Source organism: Macaca mulatta, chromosome 4, assembly GCF_049350105.2.
Source record: "Macaca mulatta isolate MMU2019108-1 chromosome 4, T2T-MMU8v2.0, whole genome shotgun sequence".
Classification (NCBI taxonomy): Eukaryota; Metazoa; Chordata; class Mammalia; order Primates; family Cercopithecidae; genus Macaca; species Macaca mulatta.
Window position 1 is genome coordinate 33,438,392 of NC_133409.1, and position 20,824 is coordinate 33,459,215.

Genomic DNA, 20,824 nt, shown 5'->3' on the forward strand with positions numbered 1-20,824 from the left:
TAACTATCATTACCCATTACTTCAAGTAAATAATATGCTGATTTCTAACATCATTGATTAGTTTTGCCTGTTTCTGAAACTTACATAATTTATATAAATGTAAACAATATATACTCTCTTGCATCTGGTTTCTTTCCGTCAAGATTGTGTTTGTGAAATTCATTCATATTATTGTATAAAGCAATGGTTCTTTCATTTATTTGCAGTACAATATTCCACCTTATGAATATGCCATCATTTATTTATACATTGCACTGCTAACAGACATTTAGGTTGTTTTCAGCTTGGAACTATTATGAATGCTGATGCTATCAACATTTTTGCACATGTCTTTTGGGGAACATGTATACTTAGTCCTGCTGGGCTTACACCCAAGAATGGATTTGTTGGTCATAAGGTGGTACAGATTTATGCTCCAACAGTGGTATCAGAGGGTTTTACTTACTCTACATTCTTACCAACATTTGGAATTAAAATTTTCACTTTTCCACTGATTGTACAGTAGTTTCTCACTGTGTTTTAAATATGTATTTCCTTGATGACTGAGTTAAGTAGGTGCCCATAGTTTCATATGATTTGGGGATATTAGAACTGTCTTACGAAGTACCTCTTCTTTTGTATGCTATTTTTTATTCTATTTGGCAGACTTTCAGTCATCATCATTGTAATCTGACCAAACTAGTATGTGGGACTGTGTAGTAAGTAGTAAGTAGGAACTGCTGCAGAACATTTTAAGCAATGATTGATGGTACTGTATCTCTTCATGAATAGAAACAATTTTCTTTTTGTCTATTATTCTCTACTATCCATCTTCAACCTTCTTTCATTCTATTTATTCATCCTGTCTTTTTTCACTCACTCTTGGCTTTTAGTCCAAAAAGGTCAATAAACAGAAGCCAGTTAATAGCACCAAGTATCACACAGTTCAATAACAAGTTAGGTTTGGAGAGCCAGCTTTTATAGAGTTGCCAAACATTTGGGGGTTTTTTGTTTGTTTTGTTTTTGTGTGTGTGTTTTTAAAGTACATAAAGAAAATAAGCATGCTTGCTAATTTATATGAAAATAAAAAGATCATAATATTTTAGTATGATAAATCTAAATGTCTCCTTTATGCCAATTTATGAGCAAGGAATGTTCAGTCAGCACTTTAAAGGAATATCAGAAGGAAAATGAAAACAATAGTATCTATTATAAAAAGAGATGACTAAAAGAAGAATATACATGAGTGCTTTCTCTCACCTCTCTGAAGACTAAACACAGTTTCATTCGGCAAAGTGGCCGTGACCTTTTTCCCTCCTCTGCATGATTAATTACTTAATGTACTATTAATTGGAAGATATGGCTGAATTTCAAATGCTTTCATTTTCTGTGCATATCATCCTGTACTGTAACCACCGATTAAGCTGTTCATCAAAGGTGAGCCAACAAGGTCATCTGAGCAGTAATTCTTCAACTATTCATTACCCACCATCAATGGTAATTAGCAATGGTAACATTTCCATAAATCAACATCTTTCTTATTATTCTATGATGATAAACATTCAAAATGTGTGCATCCCAGCCCACCCCCTTTAATTTTATATGAAAAGTTCAGTCTAAATATACCACAGAGAAAATGCAGGTAAAAAATTACAGTAGTTTAATTAAAATGCACCAGGAAAATAAGGTTACATACCTTTGAAAGAAAAAATACAAATCTATGCACAAAATTAAATGAGTCTGCTGACAAAATAGGGGTCAAATATAAAAAGCAAAGAGTGTCAACCACACAGTTCCAATTTTCCCTCTGCAAAGGAAATTATGGCTCAGTTCAGCCTCAAAAATAACCATTTGCCTACTCAGTCACAGAAGGTGACAATTCAGAGTAAAAAGCAAATTTAATTCTTTCTACTATAAAAGTACACATCATGGGGGAGCCAATAAACATTTTTTCAAGGAAATATTTACCATATTCATTTACAAACCAATAATTACATTTAGAAATGTAACTTTTAGGTTTTGTTTTATTTGCTTTGCATGATTGTGATAAATTGTTTATTGTTGATGTTTTCACGTTTTGTTTTTTAAAATCATATTAATCAGCAAGTTCAGGGACGCTGCTGATAGAATTTTCACTCTTCAATAACCAGAACTGACATTTTCACTTCTAATGGCTATGTTTAAAATTGTCGCATCTAAAATTCACACTCAAGAAGGACTTACTCATTTTGTAGAAAAATTAATTCTAAACCATTTTTAATCATAATAAAAATACTAAAATACACTCTGAAACCTAAATTACTAGTACTAAGTAATCAGCACATTATATTATATATTATAATAGCATAATGATATATATTATATATATGTGACTATATATAATATATAATTATGTACCATGTACTATTCTTGTTTCTTTCTAAATATTGGAAGGAAAAGAGTTTGATCTCTTTGATGTTGTATTTTTAAATTTCTGTTTATATTTTCAAAGTTACAATTTATGTTATTGCTAAGCATATATGCATAGAACTTGGAATTTGCTCCAGATTAACATGCAGAATTGAAAAGCACAACTATTAGTCTAATATTGTATGAAATGGTATGTAAATATTGACATCCTATGTTAATTGTGTGTTTTTCCTAAGTAAGATGAAACACACTGCACACTGGCTTAAACAATTATAAATTATATTATCTCACAAAACCCAAAATCAAAGGATATAACAAAGGTTGGCCGGGCGCGGTGGCTCAAGCCTGTAATCCCAGCACTTTGGGAGGCCGAGACGGGCGGATCATGAGGTCAGGAGATCGAGACCACCCTGGCTAACACGGTGAAACCCCGTCTCTACTAAAAAATACAAAAAACTAGCCGGGCGAGGTGGTGGGCGCCTGTAGTCCCGGCTACTCGGGAGGCTGAGGCAGGAGAATGGCGTGAACCCGGGAGGCGGAGCTTGCAGTGAGCTGAGATCCGGCCACTGCACTCCACCCTGGGCGACATAGCGAGACTCTGTCTCAAAAAAAAAAAAAAAAAAAAAAAAAAAAAAAAGTAAGGTAAAAAACGAAAAGATGCTGGGCGCGGTGGCTGACGCTTGTAATCCCAACAGTTTGGGAGGCCGAGGCGGACAGATCACAAGGTCAGGAGTTTGAGACCAGCCTGACCAACATTGTGAAACCCCGTCTCTACTAAAAATACAAAAATTAGCTGGGCGTGGTGGTGCATACCTGCAGTTCCAGCTACTCAGGAAGCTGAGGCAGGGGAATCGCTTGAACCTGGGAGGCAGAGGTTGCAGTGAGCTGCGATCAGGCCACTGCACTCCAGCCTGGGTGACAGAGTGAGACTCCATCTCAAAACACAAACAAACAAACAAAAAGAACAGATTTTTCCCCTATTTCTCTACAATTCCCACATAAAAGATCTCCATTAGACACTTTTGTCTCCATGCTGCCTCCCCTCAGAATCACTGGCATGCTCATGACCACTGGGAGAAAGACACAACCTCTCTCCCTACAATGTAATAAAATTCTTTCCCTTTAGTCTGATTGGATCCAACCTGTATAATTTAATTGAATAACGATGAAAAGAGCTGATCCCACATTTAAGATTTTTTTGGAAAGGATTTTTTTTTTGTTTATTCTGCTTTTTTTATTTTTTGATTTTTGGTTTGTAACTTGGGTTTTTATTAAATAGAAAAAAAACACTAATACTTATCTTTTTTTTTCAAAGACAGAAATAACAAAGGTATAGTGAGGATTCTTGAGGAATACAGAATTACAGAAAGTTATTAAGGGAAAGGCAGAGAATACTTTTAAGGCTCTTAGATGTGATCCAGTAGCATAGCAATTTAGCTTATTATAACCATTAAATTATTGTTGTTACACCTAAAATAAGAAAATCCTAGACACTGCAAAACTGTTCCCCTAACATTGACTAAACAGAGTGACTCTCACCTTGAGGCATCTCGGGTGGTAGATAATGAGGCTCTTGAGCACTAACATGCACCCACTCAAAGTCATCATACAGATCCTGGTGGTAATCACAGGCCCCTGGACCATCATCAAAAGTACAGCCACCTAGGAGAAAAGAGGACTACTGTTACATTCTACACAGATTTTCCAAACATAATGAAAGCTCGGGAGAAGGAAATGTTATATTGATATATACAGTATGTTACTCATAATCTTGATTTTGAATCATTAAAAATAATAGAAGATACATGCATAAGTCAGGCTTTCTTGAAATATACAAAGTGTTATTGGTAGAGGGTCTTCACTGCAATTTGCCCAGGTCCTTGGCATCTTGAACAAAGAATTGGACAAAACCCACAACAAAGCAAGGAAAGAATGAAGTAATGAAAGCAGACATTTACTGAAAATGAAAATACACTCCACAGTGTGGGAGTGCACGAGCAGCGGCTCAAGGGCCCAGATACGGAATCTTCTGGGGTCCAAATACCTCCCTAGAGGCTTCCGATTGGCCACTTGGTGTTCACCTCATATAAATGAAGTGGTGGCCCACAATCAACACTGTACAGTACTTTCTGCAACCAATCAGAGGTACTTTCAATTTTCCATCACCACTCAGAAAATGAGGAAGTTTGCAAAGGGAAACTGGAAAGTTGGGGTTTTCCTTTCTATTTAGTTCTAGGACGTCAGGTGAATCAGCCTTAGGTTCCCTGCCTCCAGACCCTATTCTCCTGCCTCACAAACCACCTAGAGCCTAACTCATTTTTAATAACTTTAGCGGTGAGAAGCAGAGGAAGAACAAGAGTGAAAGTTGTCTTCCTCTACAATGCAAATTCAAAAAGGTGAAATAATTTAAGTTTTACCAACATCTTTGCTTTAAAAGAACTATTTGAAATCTCATAATAGCCAATGAAACATAAAGCTTTTTAGGGTCTAAAGTGCTTGAGGTCTGTGATATCTTCCATGCTTTATTTAGATTACTTTCATACACAATTATGATTTAAAAGGTAGGGGGTGACTCAAGCATAAAACCAATCAGATTAGCCTATAATCACTTTCACTGCTCCTACTTTATTTAATAACTTAGTCTTTTTAAATGGGGGTAGCATTTCCCCTTTCCATCAGTCATGGTTTTTCTGGCTTAATTTTCAGGGGTAATTGTATTGCAAAAGTAGAAGGATTATTTTTGCTTCTTAGCTGATGTGTACAGGCACACACGACTCAACATATTTAGTTTATTCAAATCATGAAAATAAGAACTGGCCTATATGTCTCATCTTGAAAGAAAATGCATTAGAACTAATGAAAATCCAGCAGTGGGTTTAATGAGAAAAACCAATAACCTGTCTCCTTTCAAATAGCTTATTTGTTTAGTTTCCATGGGGATCTCTGCGAAGAAACTCAGTGAATTCTCTGACCAAGCAACAGACTAAGGAGTAGTAAACCCCAATGCTGTAAATTCTTCCCTGTAAAAAAAGGAATTTACTTTCCTCATCAAAAGTTTGGTAATCTGAGTATGAGTGAAAGTTACACTCCTCACCAACGACAGAGAGGGGTGAGTGTCACAGGCAAAGCAGGAAACATCAGAGATGTCATGTTGGCACTATAAGCTCTAAAATCTTTTCCAAAAGGAGAATATGTTGAGCGTATTCTTGAATCACTCTTATGAATACAGAAAACCTATAAAACAACCCAACTCGAGAACTCAAAAGCTTAATATTGTCTTTTAAATATGCTTAAAATAGACTTTTTATAAATGCTCTCATTAAAAAAGATGTACTTTTTAATTTAAAATTAATCAATGAAAATAGGTTGCTAGGAAATGTATCTTCACATAGCAAGGGGAATGTTTTTCTCAAAATATAATTTGCTATCAAACTCTGAAATAATTTACTGCTTTCCAACACAGGCCTTCAGGGCCCCCATTACCCTTTATAATAATGTGAGTGCCCTTTGTATATAAATTTAAACTACCAGCGGGACCCATATTGACTCATTTGAAAGACAAATGGCCTTAATTGCTCTCCTTCATAGCCACTGTTAATTTTAGACTACAGGATTCTGATTAGCAATAACAACTAGGAGTAGCTATACAAAATAAGTGGGTCAACCCTTGCTATTTGTTGTACATCCCTTCCCTATCTGAAATTTGTCAAAGGAGTCTTGAAAATTATTACTGGTCTACTTGACTTGAGTAACAAGAAAACTTTCAAAATAATTTTTAATATCTAATTTACAACAAGGTATAATCCAAGCGGTGTAAAATATAGCATACTAATAAATCTTTTGCAAATCTTTTTGTAAATAATTTTGTATTTCAAGGTTAAGGGCAAATACAGTATACTGGAGTAGACTATAGGAAATACAAAAATAATAATACTAGACTGATAAATGAGACAAACTATGGGAGACATATATATTAAAATAAATACAATTTGTTATGTAGGATAATAATATGATGAAAATTCCAAAGAACACAAAAGAATTGGCTACCCACACTAGGATTGCTTAGGGAAGGTTTCATTGAGTTACTCGTAGTGAATATGAGGAAGGATATACCAAACAGAGGCAACTCAGAATGGAAATGGGATTAAAAGTAGAGGAAAAGCAAGAGCAGCAGCATATAAGTCTAAGGGAACATCATATGTTGTGAAATCTCAAATAATTCTGTATAATGAGCATCCAGAATATGTAGGAAACTAAGAAGAAACAAGTAAATACGAAAAATTTTAGATGTCAGCAAAAGGAGTTTAGAGTTTGTTCTACAGCTGTATTAAAATCTTTAAAAGATGTTATCAAAGAGTATGAGGCAATTCAAGCATTTAAAAAAAAATGGTAATAACCCATGTAGAGTTAAAAGAGGAATGGAGGGAAACAGAGGAAAATAATTTGTTTCAACCTTGTAACAGAGAACAGCACATAACATATCCTGAATTAATTCAAACATATACAGTTCCTATTGACCATTTAGGACTCACTAGAAAGGTCTAAACACCAAGTCCCCTATTATACATAGTCCTCGATACACATTCTTGAGTTCAAGACATCTTTATGTATGGCATTACATAAATCTATTTAAAAGAGAAATGTCATAGGAAGGTCCCAATTCATAAATTAAAACATACCTTATGAATTTAAAGTTTCACTGAGCTGGATGGTAGATGGCAGAACAGAAAGAGGTAATACCAAATTGGTGTTCAAGAAATTTAGTTAGGCAGAGGGAAAGAAAAATGAGCACGGAAATGTTCCATTTTCTGCTGTTGCATTTGCTACTGGTGATAAGGCTACAATGAGTAGCTGCAAATCATGCCAGAGAAATGGTGACCACAGTTCCTTGACCTTTGGAGGAAAATTACTTCTGAAGAGCATGTCACAGATTGCTAATTCCTCTACTCCAATCAATCAACTAAGGGACAGATCTATCACCAAAATGGTCTGCTTCTGTGATAGCAAGCCACTTAAGGGGTTGGCAACCTGTTCATCTGAAAATAAAAATCAAGCTGATTTGAACTTGCCAGAATTTCATTTTATTCCTAAACTGCTCAGTGAAAAATGTGGTACTAAGTAGTATTAGACACCAAAAAGATTAAACATAAAAAGTAAAGAAAAGTAAGTACCCCTGCCCCAAAACTATATTGCCTAAACATCCGGCATTTAGATTCTTGAGTGCTTATTTAAAGAGAAGGTAAAAGTTCTGTGAGAGAACACGGAACTGGAGACATTTTCTGCAGAATCAGGAAAAAAATGAATACTAAATTTAAGTCCTTTCTGAAGTCAAACTTTTCAATAAAATCTGGGTTCAACTTAATTTAAACGAAGTTGAACTGAAGAAAAATGAAAAGTCAGTAGATCACTGGAAAGCTGTGAAGGACATTCTTTTAAAAGATTGTCTAGGATCTTCCACATTTTCCCCTTCATGGCACCTCTAGATTCTTAATTTTCTGACTGAGTACAGTAGCAAGAAACAAAGTAGAATTACCTTTCATGGTTCTTTACTGTTTGTAAAGAACAAGCTTTATTTAGCTGAAGATACAGAGCATTTTCTTAAATTTTTGGAATATATGTAGTTTTTTCAAGTAGAAAGAAAGCCCAAAACAAAATATGTTGGAAAATACAATATCCCCTTAGTAAAGTTGCTTGATGATCCTCAAAAATGGACAAATTAACCTTCTCCAATAGTGAATGAAGCTGTGATACATAACTTTGCTCATGTAAGTGATTATCAACTTGGAATGATCTTTCTTCCATTTAGGACACAGAGAAAGATTAATTACATGTCACATTAGGACACATGCAATACTGAGTTAAACTAACTTTGTCATCTATTTGCGCTAATCAGAAACCATCATATAAATTTGTCGGTATGATCTCCAAAATTCATTACAAAAAAAGCCAATATATTTCACAAAAATTTTAAAAGAATGAAAATTACTAAATATCTTAAATGCAGTTCTATTGATAATCTGGGTAATATAGTTTATTCCCGGAAAAACACCTTACAGAAGTACAGAAATTAGTGGGTTTTGTTTTTGTTTTTGTTTTTGAGACGGAGTCTCGCTCTGTCACCAGGCTGGAGTGCAGAGGCACGATCTGGACTGGCTGCAACCTCCGCCTTCCAGGTTTAAGCGATTCTCCTGCCTGAGCTTCCCGAGTAGCTGGGACTCATGCCACCATGCCCATTATTTTTGTATTTTTAGTAGAGACAGGGTTTCACCATGTTGGCTAGGATGGTCTCAATCTCTTGACCTCATGATTCGCCCATCTCGGCCTCCCAATATGCTGGGATTACAGGCGTGAGCCACTGAGCCCAGCCAGAAATTAATAGTCTTAAATAAAGTTCATCTTTCCTCTGAAATATATTGGCATATCTGAATAGCTTTTTTTTTTTTTTCCTTTTAACTCTACACTTCTGGGAATACTGAAGGTACAAAACAAAAACTGGCATACCAAGATAAATATTTAGGTACTTTATACCTGCTGTAATGACAAGCAACAGTTTTGTTTTCCAATTTAAGTACTGAAATTAAAACAGGAACAATTCCAAGTCGATACAAATAACAAATGGTTTTAAGGGCATATTTATGAGTCACTGGTCATAACACATTGCTCTGGTTCATTACCAAAGAGGATCTACTAGAAGAAAACAGAAAATTTATGAATAGGAGTTCTTTAAATAATAATCACTTGAGATCCTGAAAGTATCCTTTGCCCTGCTTGTAGTTAATGAGGGTGTGAAAATATTATTTAGGTCTAACTCCTTCATTAAGGAAAAAGAACTAGAGACACATTTCAGGAAATCCAGACCCATTATTTATTGATAGGTAGAAATAGCTCTTAATGATGACAGAACTCACTTCAAACACAATTGTTAATTATCTAATTGTTCATCCCTAGAGTTCCATCTCTAGCCAAGAATATATATGTTTATATAATCCAAGATTATTTAGCTAGTAAGGCTTCTATTCAAATTGTATATTATTTGAAGCAGATGCTCTACTCCAACTAAATAATCTTCACTGAACTAACCAGAGTGTAATAACAAGTTCAATTCCACCCCCTTCATCTTTACAGAGAAACAACATTAAAATTCCTTATATCTCTATTAATAAGGCTGAAAGAATTTTAAGTATGGGCCATACATCATCCACGCAAGTGATAGAAGAGAGACAATATAGCTAAACGCAGCCTGGAGTAATGGCTAAATACATACATAGCTTTCATATTTTACTTCTTTGAGCTTCAATTTCCTCCCCAGTACAATCAAAATAATAACAGTTATAGCACAGTGGTGTTAGATTAGTCATAATGCATGTCAAACTCTTAACACCCAACACAGTTTTTTTTTGGTTAAAAAAGCATCCTTATTTTTTCATGTTTTATTCTTCCCAGTTTATTCTGTATATGCTATACAGATGCACACAGTTAACAGCTAAGCCCTTAACAAAAAGAGAAATATGGTTTCCATCTAATATACACAGAAAGACTAAAGATAGTTTATATAAAGGCAATATTACCATATTGCTAAAATCAGTTTTACCTGAACACTCATCATATATACTTTCAAACAGTCAGTAAATACCTTCCTTTAGCATAGGAATCAGCAAACTTCATGTACAAAAAGTAAGGTAGTAAATATTTCCAGTTTTGTGGGCCATGCCATTTTTGTCATAACTACAAAACTCTTGTCATCATATCAAGAAGCCACAAAGAATACCTAACAAATGGGCATAGCTATGGCTGTACTTGATTAAAATTCTATTCACAAAACAGGCCACATTCTGAATTTGGCCCAAAGTTCACTAACCCCTGGTTTAGATCACTGTGATCTTAAACCGTAGGCAGAATATAGTCTGCTTAAAAGCTTACAACCAAGAACCTTTAACTTCTGCATCACCTCCATATTTTCTTTCTCACATGTTAAGAGTAGTGGTGAGCCACACACAGCCAAGCAACTGAACCAGAAATGGAGAATGATAGTGCTACATCTGAAACCAAATCAGTTGTCTGGCTGGCAAGCAGTATGAGTAATAAAGTGAAATTAGAAAAAGTGAGAACTAGAGACACTTTCAAGGGCCTCCAGTCCAAATGCTTCCAGCTTGTAAGACCACAATAGGAAATACCTCATGCCCTAGCATATACATGTATACATGCATGCGAGTTATCTCCTACTATGCTTCACTAGTTCAGTGCTCTTTCTATAAATGAAATAAAATGAAGAATAGTTAGGTAAATCAAGGAAGCAGCTATTAAAAGGAAAAAGGTCAGCAGTCCTTTGTTTTAAATACAGGTAACCACATATCCATTGTAGCAGGGGATCCCGAAGTGTGATCAATCCAAATCTTACCTAATTTTTAGGTCTCAGGTACAAGTTGGAATTCAAAAATAAGCCTCTGAGACCTGGGCAGCTTTGCCAGTATGTATGTGACTTCATCCAACCTCATTATGGAGCTAATGGGTAATTAATTACATGCCAAATACCCATAGAAATGATTTCACAGATGAAAAGAGTTTTTGAAAATGTAAAAGGAACATGTTAGTGAAAAGTACCCCAAAGCAGAAAAAATAAAACTTGCCAAGAGTCACAGAGCAAGAAAGTACCAGAGCCAGGGGCTGAACTTAGGCACTATGGGTTCTTTACTCTTAAACACTACATTAAGTGTCTCCTAAAAGTGAGGCAGGATTAGCCATTTTTAGAATTATCCAGTACAGTTGCCTCCAATGGGCACAACCTCAAGAGAAGATATTCCCCATTCCACCCATTTGGTATCATGTTGGTGCTGCATCCTATGAGAATAAAAATGTGGTAAATTTTGAACCATATAATACGTCAACGTCTCTCAGACATCTCTGATATCACAAACAGGAAAGGGTCTTTATTGGAAAAAGCTATAAAAGTCTAGCTAATTAAAATTTTTACAAATAATTGTATTTAAATAGGGTGACTTAAGGCTGAAAATTTATATGATCATTAACACTGTCCTATCACTCTTGCTTGGGAACCTTCACTTTTCACCTCACCTCCCCCTAAAACATGTATAAACCAGTGAATTTTCTATCTTTAAAAACATTAAAAGCAATTTTGTTCTGACTATTTTTGCAGCAGCTCTTGCACAAACTGTAGGATAATAAACCAGGTGTTTTCCCAAAGATCATTAGTGAGTATATTTACCCAAGTTTCTTTTCCTACTTTTTATACTTTTAACTATTCCAGCAAAAGGTCTTTTTTGCTTAGTGTTAGATACACAATAGAGAAACTCATTGAACAAAGTAATAGAGACTAAATGTAGTGAAAAATAAAATTCTCAACTGAAGCCATATTTACATTTTGGTAAAATTGGAAACCACCCAAGCTCACATTTAAACATATCTTTGTTTTGTTTTGTTTCTCCTGGAGAGCTTATTGATTACTGGTGGGCTCCACTTCACCCATATGAGACACACACTAGCTTATTTCAGTAGTTGCTCCTGACTTAGCTCAAGCATGATGGGAGATAGATCATTTTTCTTTTATGAAGGGATGTAAAACAGAATTCCATGACCCAATCTCCTAGAGGAAGGGCAAAGGCCTGCTTTGAGGGGTTGAATTTAAAGTTTTACTTCAGACTGGCAAAGGAAATTTAAATATACTCACCTACATTTTAAGGAGGTCAACAATTAAGTTTTGTAGGACTTTGAAGTACATTTCAAGAAAATAGATAACCAATTAATTTATGTAAATAATTAAAATGCATCTTGAAATTTTAAAAAAAAAAGAACACTTTTTTAAAGAGGCTCACTTGAGCCCAGAGTTGGAGACTATCCTGGGCAACATAGGGAGACCCCACCTCTACAAAAAATAAATAAAAAAAAATTAGCCAAGCATGGTGGAGCGTGACTGTAGTCTCAGCTATCGGGAGACTGATTACTTGAGCCTGGGAGGGTGAGGCTGCAGTAAGCCATGATCACACCACTGCACTCCAGGCTGGGTGACAGAGTGAGACCCAATCTCAAAAATAATAATTCCATATATATATATATATATATATATATATATATAAAACTTTATCTTCCCATATTTTTCATTAATATAAAACCCCTTGCGTATCAAAATGTTTCTAGACTAGGTTAACATAGAAGGTGTATGGACCAGTGTTAGGGTTTTTCAAACTTCTTAAAACACAATTCTTAAGAATAAAGAATGATGGTTTTTTTCTGCCATTTTCTTCAGTTAGAATAGATAATTGGATATCATCCTCATTACAACCAGTATATTAACTATTGCTACTGGATGCATTAACCAGCTATTCTCATTCTAAGCATAATTTAATGTCAGTTTAGCCTTCTGTCTGGTCCAGAACAAACAAGCCACTCACACAAACATAAGCAAATCATTTTGTTAATGTTGACTGACATCAGAACCCTGGATGTAGAGGACCTTTGCTCCCTTTCTCATAAAGACAGTACTCTGGGCTTTAAAGGGAGTTTTAGTGAAACTTTTAAGATAATCTTTAAAAGTGCCAACTTCTGACCAAATCAATGCTGAAACCTGAATCACAGTAACTCTCCTCAAATTTCCTCCCTCAGGAGAGTGCATATAGTTACCATTTAGTGGAATCACCACATAAAGATTTCTCAAGCAGCAAAAACCACTGCTTTGCACAGACATTTAAGTGACATGTAAGTCAATGGCCATTCTAACCCAACGAAGACAGTGTTAAAGGGGGGAATAGTGAATAAAATTTTACATTGAATCTCACCAAGATTCAGGTTTGTGTGTGTTTTCATTTTTTCATTTCTATACCAACAAAGAAACTATTTGGACTGACCTTCTGATTTCTATTTCCAACTACTACTTAGAAACGTGTGCCAATTAGTTTGAAAATTTCTCCACAATATCCTATGATATTAGAAGCTAAGTGTTATGCACATTTAAGTCATCATTAGTTAATATCTTAGTTAGGAAAACATCTAGATCAAGCTTGTCCAACTCATAGGCAACAATTTAATGGAGATGAGAAGTTAACCTTCTTTTGCTTCAAACTCTAGTATATCAGAAGTTCGTGGTTCCTAAGAACAGTACGTATGAAAAGATCTCCAGACTTGAAATATCCTGATCTCATCAGAGTTAGATGACTGGGGCCAGGCACAGTGGCTCACACCAGTAATCCCAGCACTTTGGGAAGACAGAGGGGTTAGATTGCTTGAGCCTAAGAGTTCAAGACCAGCCTGGGCAACAAAGCAAGACCCCCACGTCTACAACAATTTTTAAAAATTAGCCAGGAGGAGTGGCATACACCTGTAGTCCCAGCTACTTGGGAGGCTGAGGCGGGAAGATCTCTTGAGCCCAGCAATTTGAGATCGCAGTCAGCTATTGCGCCACTGTACTCCAGCCTGATTGACAGAACAAGACCAAGTCAAAAGAAAAGAAAAGAAAAGAAAAGAAAGAAAAGAAGAAGAAGAAAAAATGATTCACTGAAGTATTATAAAACTCTTTCATTCAACTTCTTTTAATTTTCCCTCCAGCCCTTGCTCCAAAACATAATGACCAAGTTTAAATCTATCAAATTGTAAAGTTTATTGAAAAAGGTGAACACGGTCCTTCAGAAGAAAATCTAAAAAGCAAGAAGTTTTTAAATTTCAAGTATGGGGGAGGAAAGCTGGCAAATAAGATTTGCATAATAGATTAAAAGCACTAGCAGTACGAAGATAGCATTTGAAGTCTGGTATCTTCTCTGCAGTATTATAGCTTTCATGACTCACTTCTCATCTCAAGTCACACCTTATATTTTGAAATATTCAAGTCACTAAAAATAGATAAAATAAATTATTACAATGTGTTTCTGACAAGGACATCCTGGCCAGTAATTATTAAAAATAAAACTGCCCGGCCGGGTGCAGTGGCTCATGCCTATAATCCCAGCATTTTGGGAGACCAAGGCAGGTGGATCACCTGAGGTCAGGAGTTCGAGACCAGCCTGGCCAACATGGTGAAACCCCATCTCTACTAAAAATACAAGAATTAGCTGGGCATGGTGGCAAGTGCCTGTAATCTCAGCTACTCAGGAGGCTGAGGTAGGAGAATAGCTTGAACCCAGGAGGCGGAGGTCGCAGTGAGCCGAGATCATGCCATTGCACTCCAGCCTGGGTGACCGAGTGAGACTGTCTCAAAAAAAAAAAAAAAAAAAAAAAAAAACACTACCCCTAATTAAGGTTCCAATAAACTTAGGAAAAAAATCTCTCAACTTCACTATTCGAGTAAGGGCAAATTGCAATGAAAATGAAGAGTTTGTCCATATCATTTGCAAAAAAGCAAAGGATTGATAATATGTAGTATTGATCATAGAGGAGATAACAGAAGGACAATTGGTACTTTCTTTGTTTGAGGGCAACTTGGTTTCATTTAGCAAAGTTGTTAATATGCTTGCCCTATAATCCAGCACTTTCACTTCTACCCTACATAAATGTTGGCATATGTTTAGTCCTGAGTCCTATAGACACAAGCTAAGGCTATCAACACTGAGAGAAACAAAAGCAAAATGTCTATCGGTCTTTTTAATGAACCCAATGGCTAGAGGGAAAAATTGAAAGAACAGACTTAAAGGGCACTAAGAGCAAAATGGCTTGCAAATATACCCTCAAACTTTGGACTAATGAATAACAGAAAGATATCATAATAATTCGTGTGAAGAATCTGAATATTCAACATTATCAATTGATTAAGACAAAGCATATTTAAGAAATAACATAGGATCTGGCAATTATCTGGCCAAACTGCTGACAGAATAAAAAGATCCAAAGATGTTACAGAGGTAAAGAGATGTTGAATCAGTGACGAAAATGGAAAGAAGAAAGTGCCATGGGAGATCTGTGACATAAAAGTATCCCTTCCTAGCCATGAACTATTTCAGCTAGCAATTTAGTGGATTAAGAAAATAAACACAGGGAAACTACTTATGGGAAGTAACATTTTATGATAAGCTATCCAAGATAAGATTGATTACACCAATAGCCTTTTAAGTCAGCCAACAATAAACTTATCTAAAAAATGGCTATAAGTATAACTTCCTAGTATTCTCCTGACATCTAATTACATAATTTAGCTCCTTTTCACTTATCATTTCAGTAACGCAGGCCTTCTCTGAAGATAAAATCAGAATGCAAAATAGATTACGTGTAATTGAGGTAGACACATCATAAGTATTTCTGATGCTGCTTTATCTGGAAGGGATGGGTTTATAACTTTGCCAGAAGATGTAAATATATATTTTTTCATTACGAAATGTTTGAACTATGACTGTGACTACCTAGCTACTATTACTCATAACATTATTTAATTCAATATTTTTACTACTAGCCTGACATTAGTAAAATAAAATCTGTTCCTAGAAATAGCATTTTCAATTAGTGGCCTACAATACAATCAACTTGTAAAGTCACATGTTGATATGGTTTGGCTGTGTCCCCACTCAAATCTCATCTTGAATTCTCAGGTGTTGTGGGAGGGAACCAATGGCAGGTAATTGAATCATGGGGGCAGGATTTTCCCATGCTGTTGTAGTGATACTGAGTAAGTCTCATGGGATCTGGTCGTTATTAAAAGGGAGCGTTTTCCTGCACAAGTTCTTTTTGCCCCCTGCCATTCCACATAAGATGTGACTTGCTCCTCCTTGCCTTATGCCATGATTATGAGGCCTTCCCCAGCCATGGGGAACTGTAAGTCCATTAAACATCTTTCTTTTGTAAATTGCCCAGTCTCAGGTATGTCTTTATCAGCAGTGTGAAAATACACTAATACACATGTTAAATGTACTAAGAAAAATAAGAAAATACCATCCAGGGTCAAGTCCTTTCCTAACCCCTCCTTTTAGCCCTCACCATTATGATTAATTTTAGTCTACAATTTGGTTGTTACCATAGATTTTACTCAGATCGAGAAGGTACATGGAGGAAGTCACACTGGAGGAAGTAGGACATGAAAATCATGTATAGAGCAAGCAATTAGCTGATATTCCAAGTAATTGTATTTGTCTAAGATTCTTTCATGAAATGCATTTGGGTTATTATTCAACAGCTTGTAACCTCCAACCAGTGAAAGACTGCTGTATCTAGAAGGAAATGTGTGCACCCTCTCCCTGCTGTGATCAGGTCAACAAGTAAATGTACCCCCAAAACGAGCATCATCCATTTATAGGATTCTGCAGTTCACCCTCAGTTCCCTTTAGTAATCTATAAAAGGGATTGACTATGTTTCATATGAAGATTTGTTTTTCATATATTCTGAGCATATTGTAAAAGAGACAAAAACTACTTTTTGCTGGGAAGATATTGGCAATAACATAGTCATGTTTTCAAGAAATATTATTTCTACCAAAACATTAAAAATCGCTAAGAATGATTTGTCATGTGGCCTTGCATCGGGCTGTGGTAACCTCCACAACAGGCAGTCCTAAATTGGAGTATTTGTGATTTCTTTAAAGACCCTAACAGCGCAATGAGTGAAAGTCTACTGAATCTGACTCAACGGCATTAATTGCATCTCCAAGGGTGAAGTGAGAACTGTGTGAGTCGAAGAAAACTTTATAGTACTATAAAATACGGGTGTAGAAGTCACAGGGGAGGGGAACTGCAGGGTAAGTGAGGGTGAGAGCTGACTTCCTGCCCAGTCACTAACTTGGCTGAGGCTGGGCCTTCAGTGGCAAAACTTCCTTATCAGCCTTAAGTTTGCTTGTTTATTTTCTTTTTGAGACAGGGTCTTGCTCTGTAGCCCAGACTGAAGTGCAGTGACACAATCTGGCTCACTGCAGCCTCAACCTCTGGAGCTCAAGTGATCCTCCTGCCTCAGACTCCTGAGTAGCTGGGACTACAGGTGGATGCCACGACACCTGGCTAATTTTTGTATTTTTTGTAGAGATAGGGTGCTGCCATGCTGCCCAGACTAGTCTCGAACTTCTGAGCTCATGCAATCCAACCACCTCAGCCTTTCAAAGTACTGGGATTACAGGCATGAACCACTATGCTCAGCCTACCAGCCTTAAGTTTATAATCATAATCACAACCACACCAAATGAACAGACTCTTCTTCTTAAGCATTTCGGACACAAAGTTAAGCTCTCCAAAAACTCAGGGTGCCAGCCATATTGTATTTTTTCTAAATCTCAATGTTACCTGGAATAAGAGTTAGATGTAAACTAGTCAACATTATTATCTACATTAAATACAGAAAATATCAACACACACAGAAAATAGAAACATCTTTTCCCACAGAGAAAGTAGGTGGGGACTTAACATTTTTCACTCCTAAATTGAGAGCAGTTTTACTTCAGTCCTATGATCAAATCTATTCTCTACATATTGACAGCTTCGAGCAGCTATAAGTAGCAGCAAATTACAATACGTGCCATTTGGAATGCAGTTTTACAATTACAATCATTAGCTGCACTACAATTTACAAAACTCAGAAAGCTTTATGGATCTCAAAGGGGATTAATGAAAATATTTGGTCAAAACACAAAAGAAGTGTAAAACCAATAGTTATTTTTAAAATACAAAAAGTATTTAACACAGTTCACAGCACATAGTAAGTACTAAGTAAACAATAGAGCTTTTTTAATTTATTTAAAAGATCACATATATTCCCAAAAACCAGAAGCAGTAAGTGCTAATATTTTGGTTTCTATTTATTTCTAGCCTTTCCCACATTATACTTTCTTATTGTTTATTGATGATATTTGGAAAAGTCACCTCTTTTTGAAAATTTGCAGTCTCTAATCATTTTGCTAATGATCTAAATCTAGTAATTTTACAATTGATGCTACTGGGCCTTCTAAGTATAAATTCATAATGTCTAAATAATACTGTTTGTTTTCCTCTGTATATGTGTAAAATTACTTAAATCCATAAAAATTTCTAAAACAATATTAGTAATGGTGATATGAAGCAGATCTTAATTTATTAGTGCTCTTCCTATGAGACGGAGTGTTAATTTGTTGGTAAATTAATATCTCTTTCCAATCATCTTCAATGCTACTTCCTATACAGGATATTCAGCAGCCATTGATGGCAGAGTGGTGAAATGCCAGGCAATGTTCTAAGCAATCTAAACAATTCATTTAATATCCACACCTTAGTAGGGGGTACATTAATATGAAACGATGTATTTAATCCCCACAACAACCTAAAAAGTTGGGCATTATTATCATTCCCATTTTATTGATGAGGAAACTAAGGTAGAGAGAACTTGAGTAATTTGTTTAAGGTCTCATTGCTAGTAAGGCATCAAGCCATAGTTCAAACCCAAGCAAAGCTGGCATTTCCAAACTTCTTTTCAGATGCATGGAAATATGTACTGCGAGGGGAAGAGAAACATCAAACTTCAGGAGAAAGTCAACAAGTAGGCCAGGTATTACCAAGTCAAAAATGCAAACTAGAATGGTAGGCCAGCAGCCTCATATCATAAGCCAGAGAACACTGGCATTCCTGCAATACAGGAAAGATCTCTGGAGAAAGAAGATACATTTTTGTACAAACTATGGCCAATGATAAGAGTTCTCTAAGGAAAGGCAGATTTCATGCTTTAGACACTCCACATAATAGAGTAATGGCTTCCTGTTGGCCTAGGAATCTCACAGGCTTCTCAACCCAGTGAATTTTAAGTAAGCTGTTGGCACCAATTCTCTTTCCCTCCTTTCTCCCTACTTCTTCCCTTCACGAGCGGGAGGGACCCATGGTCTCATTTTAGCAGCTGTGACTCAGCTGTCTACTCTACATGCCCACACCAGGAATTTGGACAACCCTTTAGAGATGCCATTTACAAGTGAGAAACTGTTGGGAGAACAAGGATGCGTGCCTCTTTCAGTTAGCATCTCTTTTGTGTAATAAATATTTTTAACCTAGTTTATTTCAGCATCTACAACCCATATATTTCCTCAGGAAGGGCATTTAGTTTACTAGAACCAGCTATTTGAGAATGGTATCTGTATTTAAGCCCGCCTACATATCCCTAAAGCAGGACAAGGCAATGATATTCTAAACTGTCTCCTGTAGAGTTCAAAGCAATCCCACAAAGGAAGAGAAAGGAAATATCAAGGGTATCTGTCAAGTGTTTGTCTGCATGGAGTACTGCACATACCACTGCAGAAGAGAACATTCACTGGTCCCCTTCTTTCATGAATTCCATCCTAGTTTTCAAGGAAAACGTGGAGCTCTACTTATTCTAAATGATCATTTATTTTAAATGAAAAAAAAAAAATGTGAGGAGTTGCGAAAGATTCCCAAGCCCACTTAGTACAATTCTCCACCCAGTATAGGAATGTCCTCTAGAGTCTCAAGACAGATGGCCTCTCTGCATCTGCCTGGATATTTTTCATACTCTTCATCTTAAGAAAGGGCAGGACTTCTCTGATATCAATGGTATTCCTCCGCGGTGTCTTTGAAATCACTGGACTATTCAGAAGGAATGGCACAGCACGTTTGAGAAATTAGATCTTTCCAAAGGCTACACCCTATTGAATGTAACATAACCACTAGAAATCAGAACTGAAAATGACTTTAAGAATCACTTAAGCACAGGTCACCACAACCTAGGTCAGTTTAGTAAGAAGTCCACGGGTGTATGTATGTGATGCTTACCTAGAATGATCATTTTATGAGGATTATCTTCCTATACTGATCCAACTTTTCAAAACATGGTTTTATTTCTGTTGCCTTTTTCTTACTCAAACCAATGTCTACTTCTAAATTTTCATTCTTTACTACTTAATTGACCTTAATAACCCTATTTAAAAAAAGACTAACAGTAGTTAATACATCACTAAAAGAAAAGAGAAACTATAGTACTGGGATTCTGATAGCTCATGGGTCACAACTGGGAGAAAAATAAAAGTAGATTCATTCAGTCCTTAAGAAGGACTGAATAGAGTAACAAATTCCATGTGATACTCCCCAAATTCTAAGGCAAGATCCTATTCATTCTAAATATACTTATAATCGTAAACAAATAGATATAGAAAAAGTCCGCATTTCCTCCAACTCCTAGTATTAAAGTTTCAGAACCAGAAGGAATGTCAAGATTTTACCTGAATCAGCTCCCTATCTCCAGGTAGGAAAGGTATCACAGCCTCCTTTCACACCCCAGACTCTCTAAGGTGAACTGACTTTCTCAGACTCATAGTAAATGAGTGTCTCCATCGCGGGACCCCTTCTTCCTAGTGCGGCAGTTCTTTCCCTGTTGCACACCATACCACCCTGCAATGTTTAATTATTCAAATTCCCTCTGTCAACCGATTTGATTTTTTAAACATTTTTTGCTAGTATGCACAAATGAAATAACCTCAGAGTGAAAAAAATTTAAAGAGAGCCGCTATTGTGTATCATTCACCTAATGTTTTTAAAAAATGAGTCAAAT

General features: G+C 36.1%; 1 protein-coding gene across 5 annotated transcripts in view; it reads right to left on the reverse strand.

The window, feature by feature from the left end:
- Nucleotides 1-20,824, reverse strand: part of PTPRK (protein tyrosine phosphatase receptor type K) — a 559,982-nt gene that overhangs the window by 433,553 nt on the left and 105,605 nt on the right. For all 5 annotated transcript variants that reach the window (XM_028847097.2, XM_028847096.2, XM_078001187.1 and 2 more), the window contains exon 2: nucleotides 3,928-4,050. In XM_028847097.2, coding sequence (XP_028702930.1) covers nucleotides 3,928-4,050 — 123 coding nt within the window. The remainder of the gene's footprint in view (nucleotides 1-3,927; nucleotides 4,051-20,824) is intronic.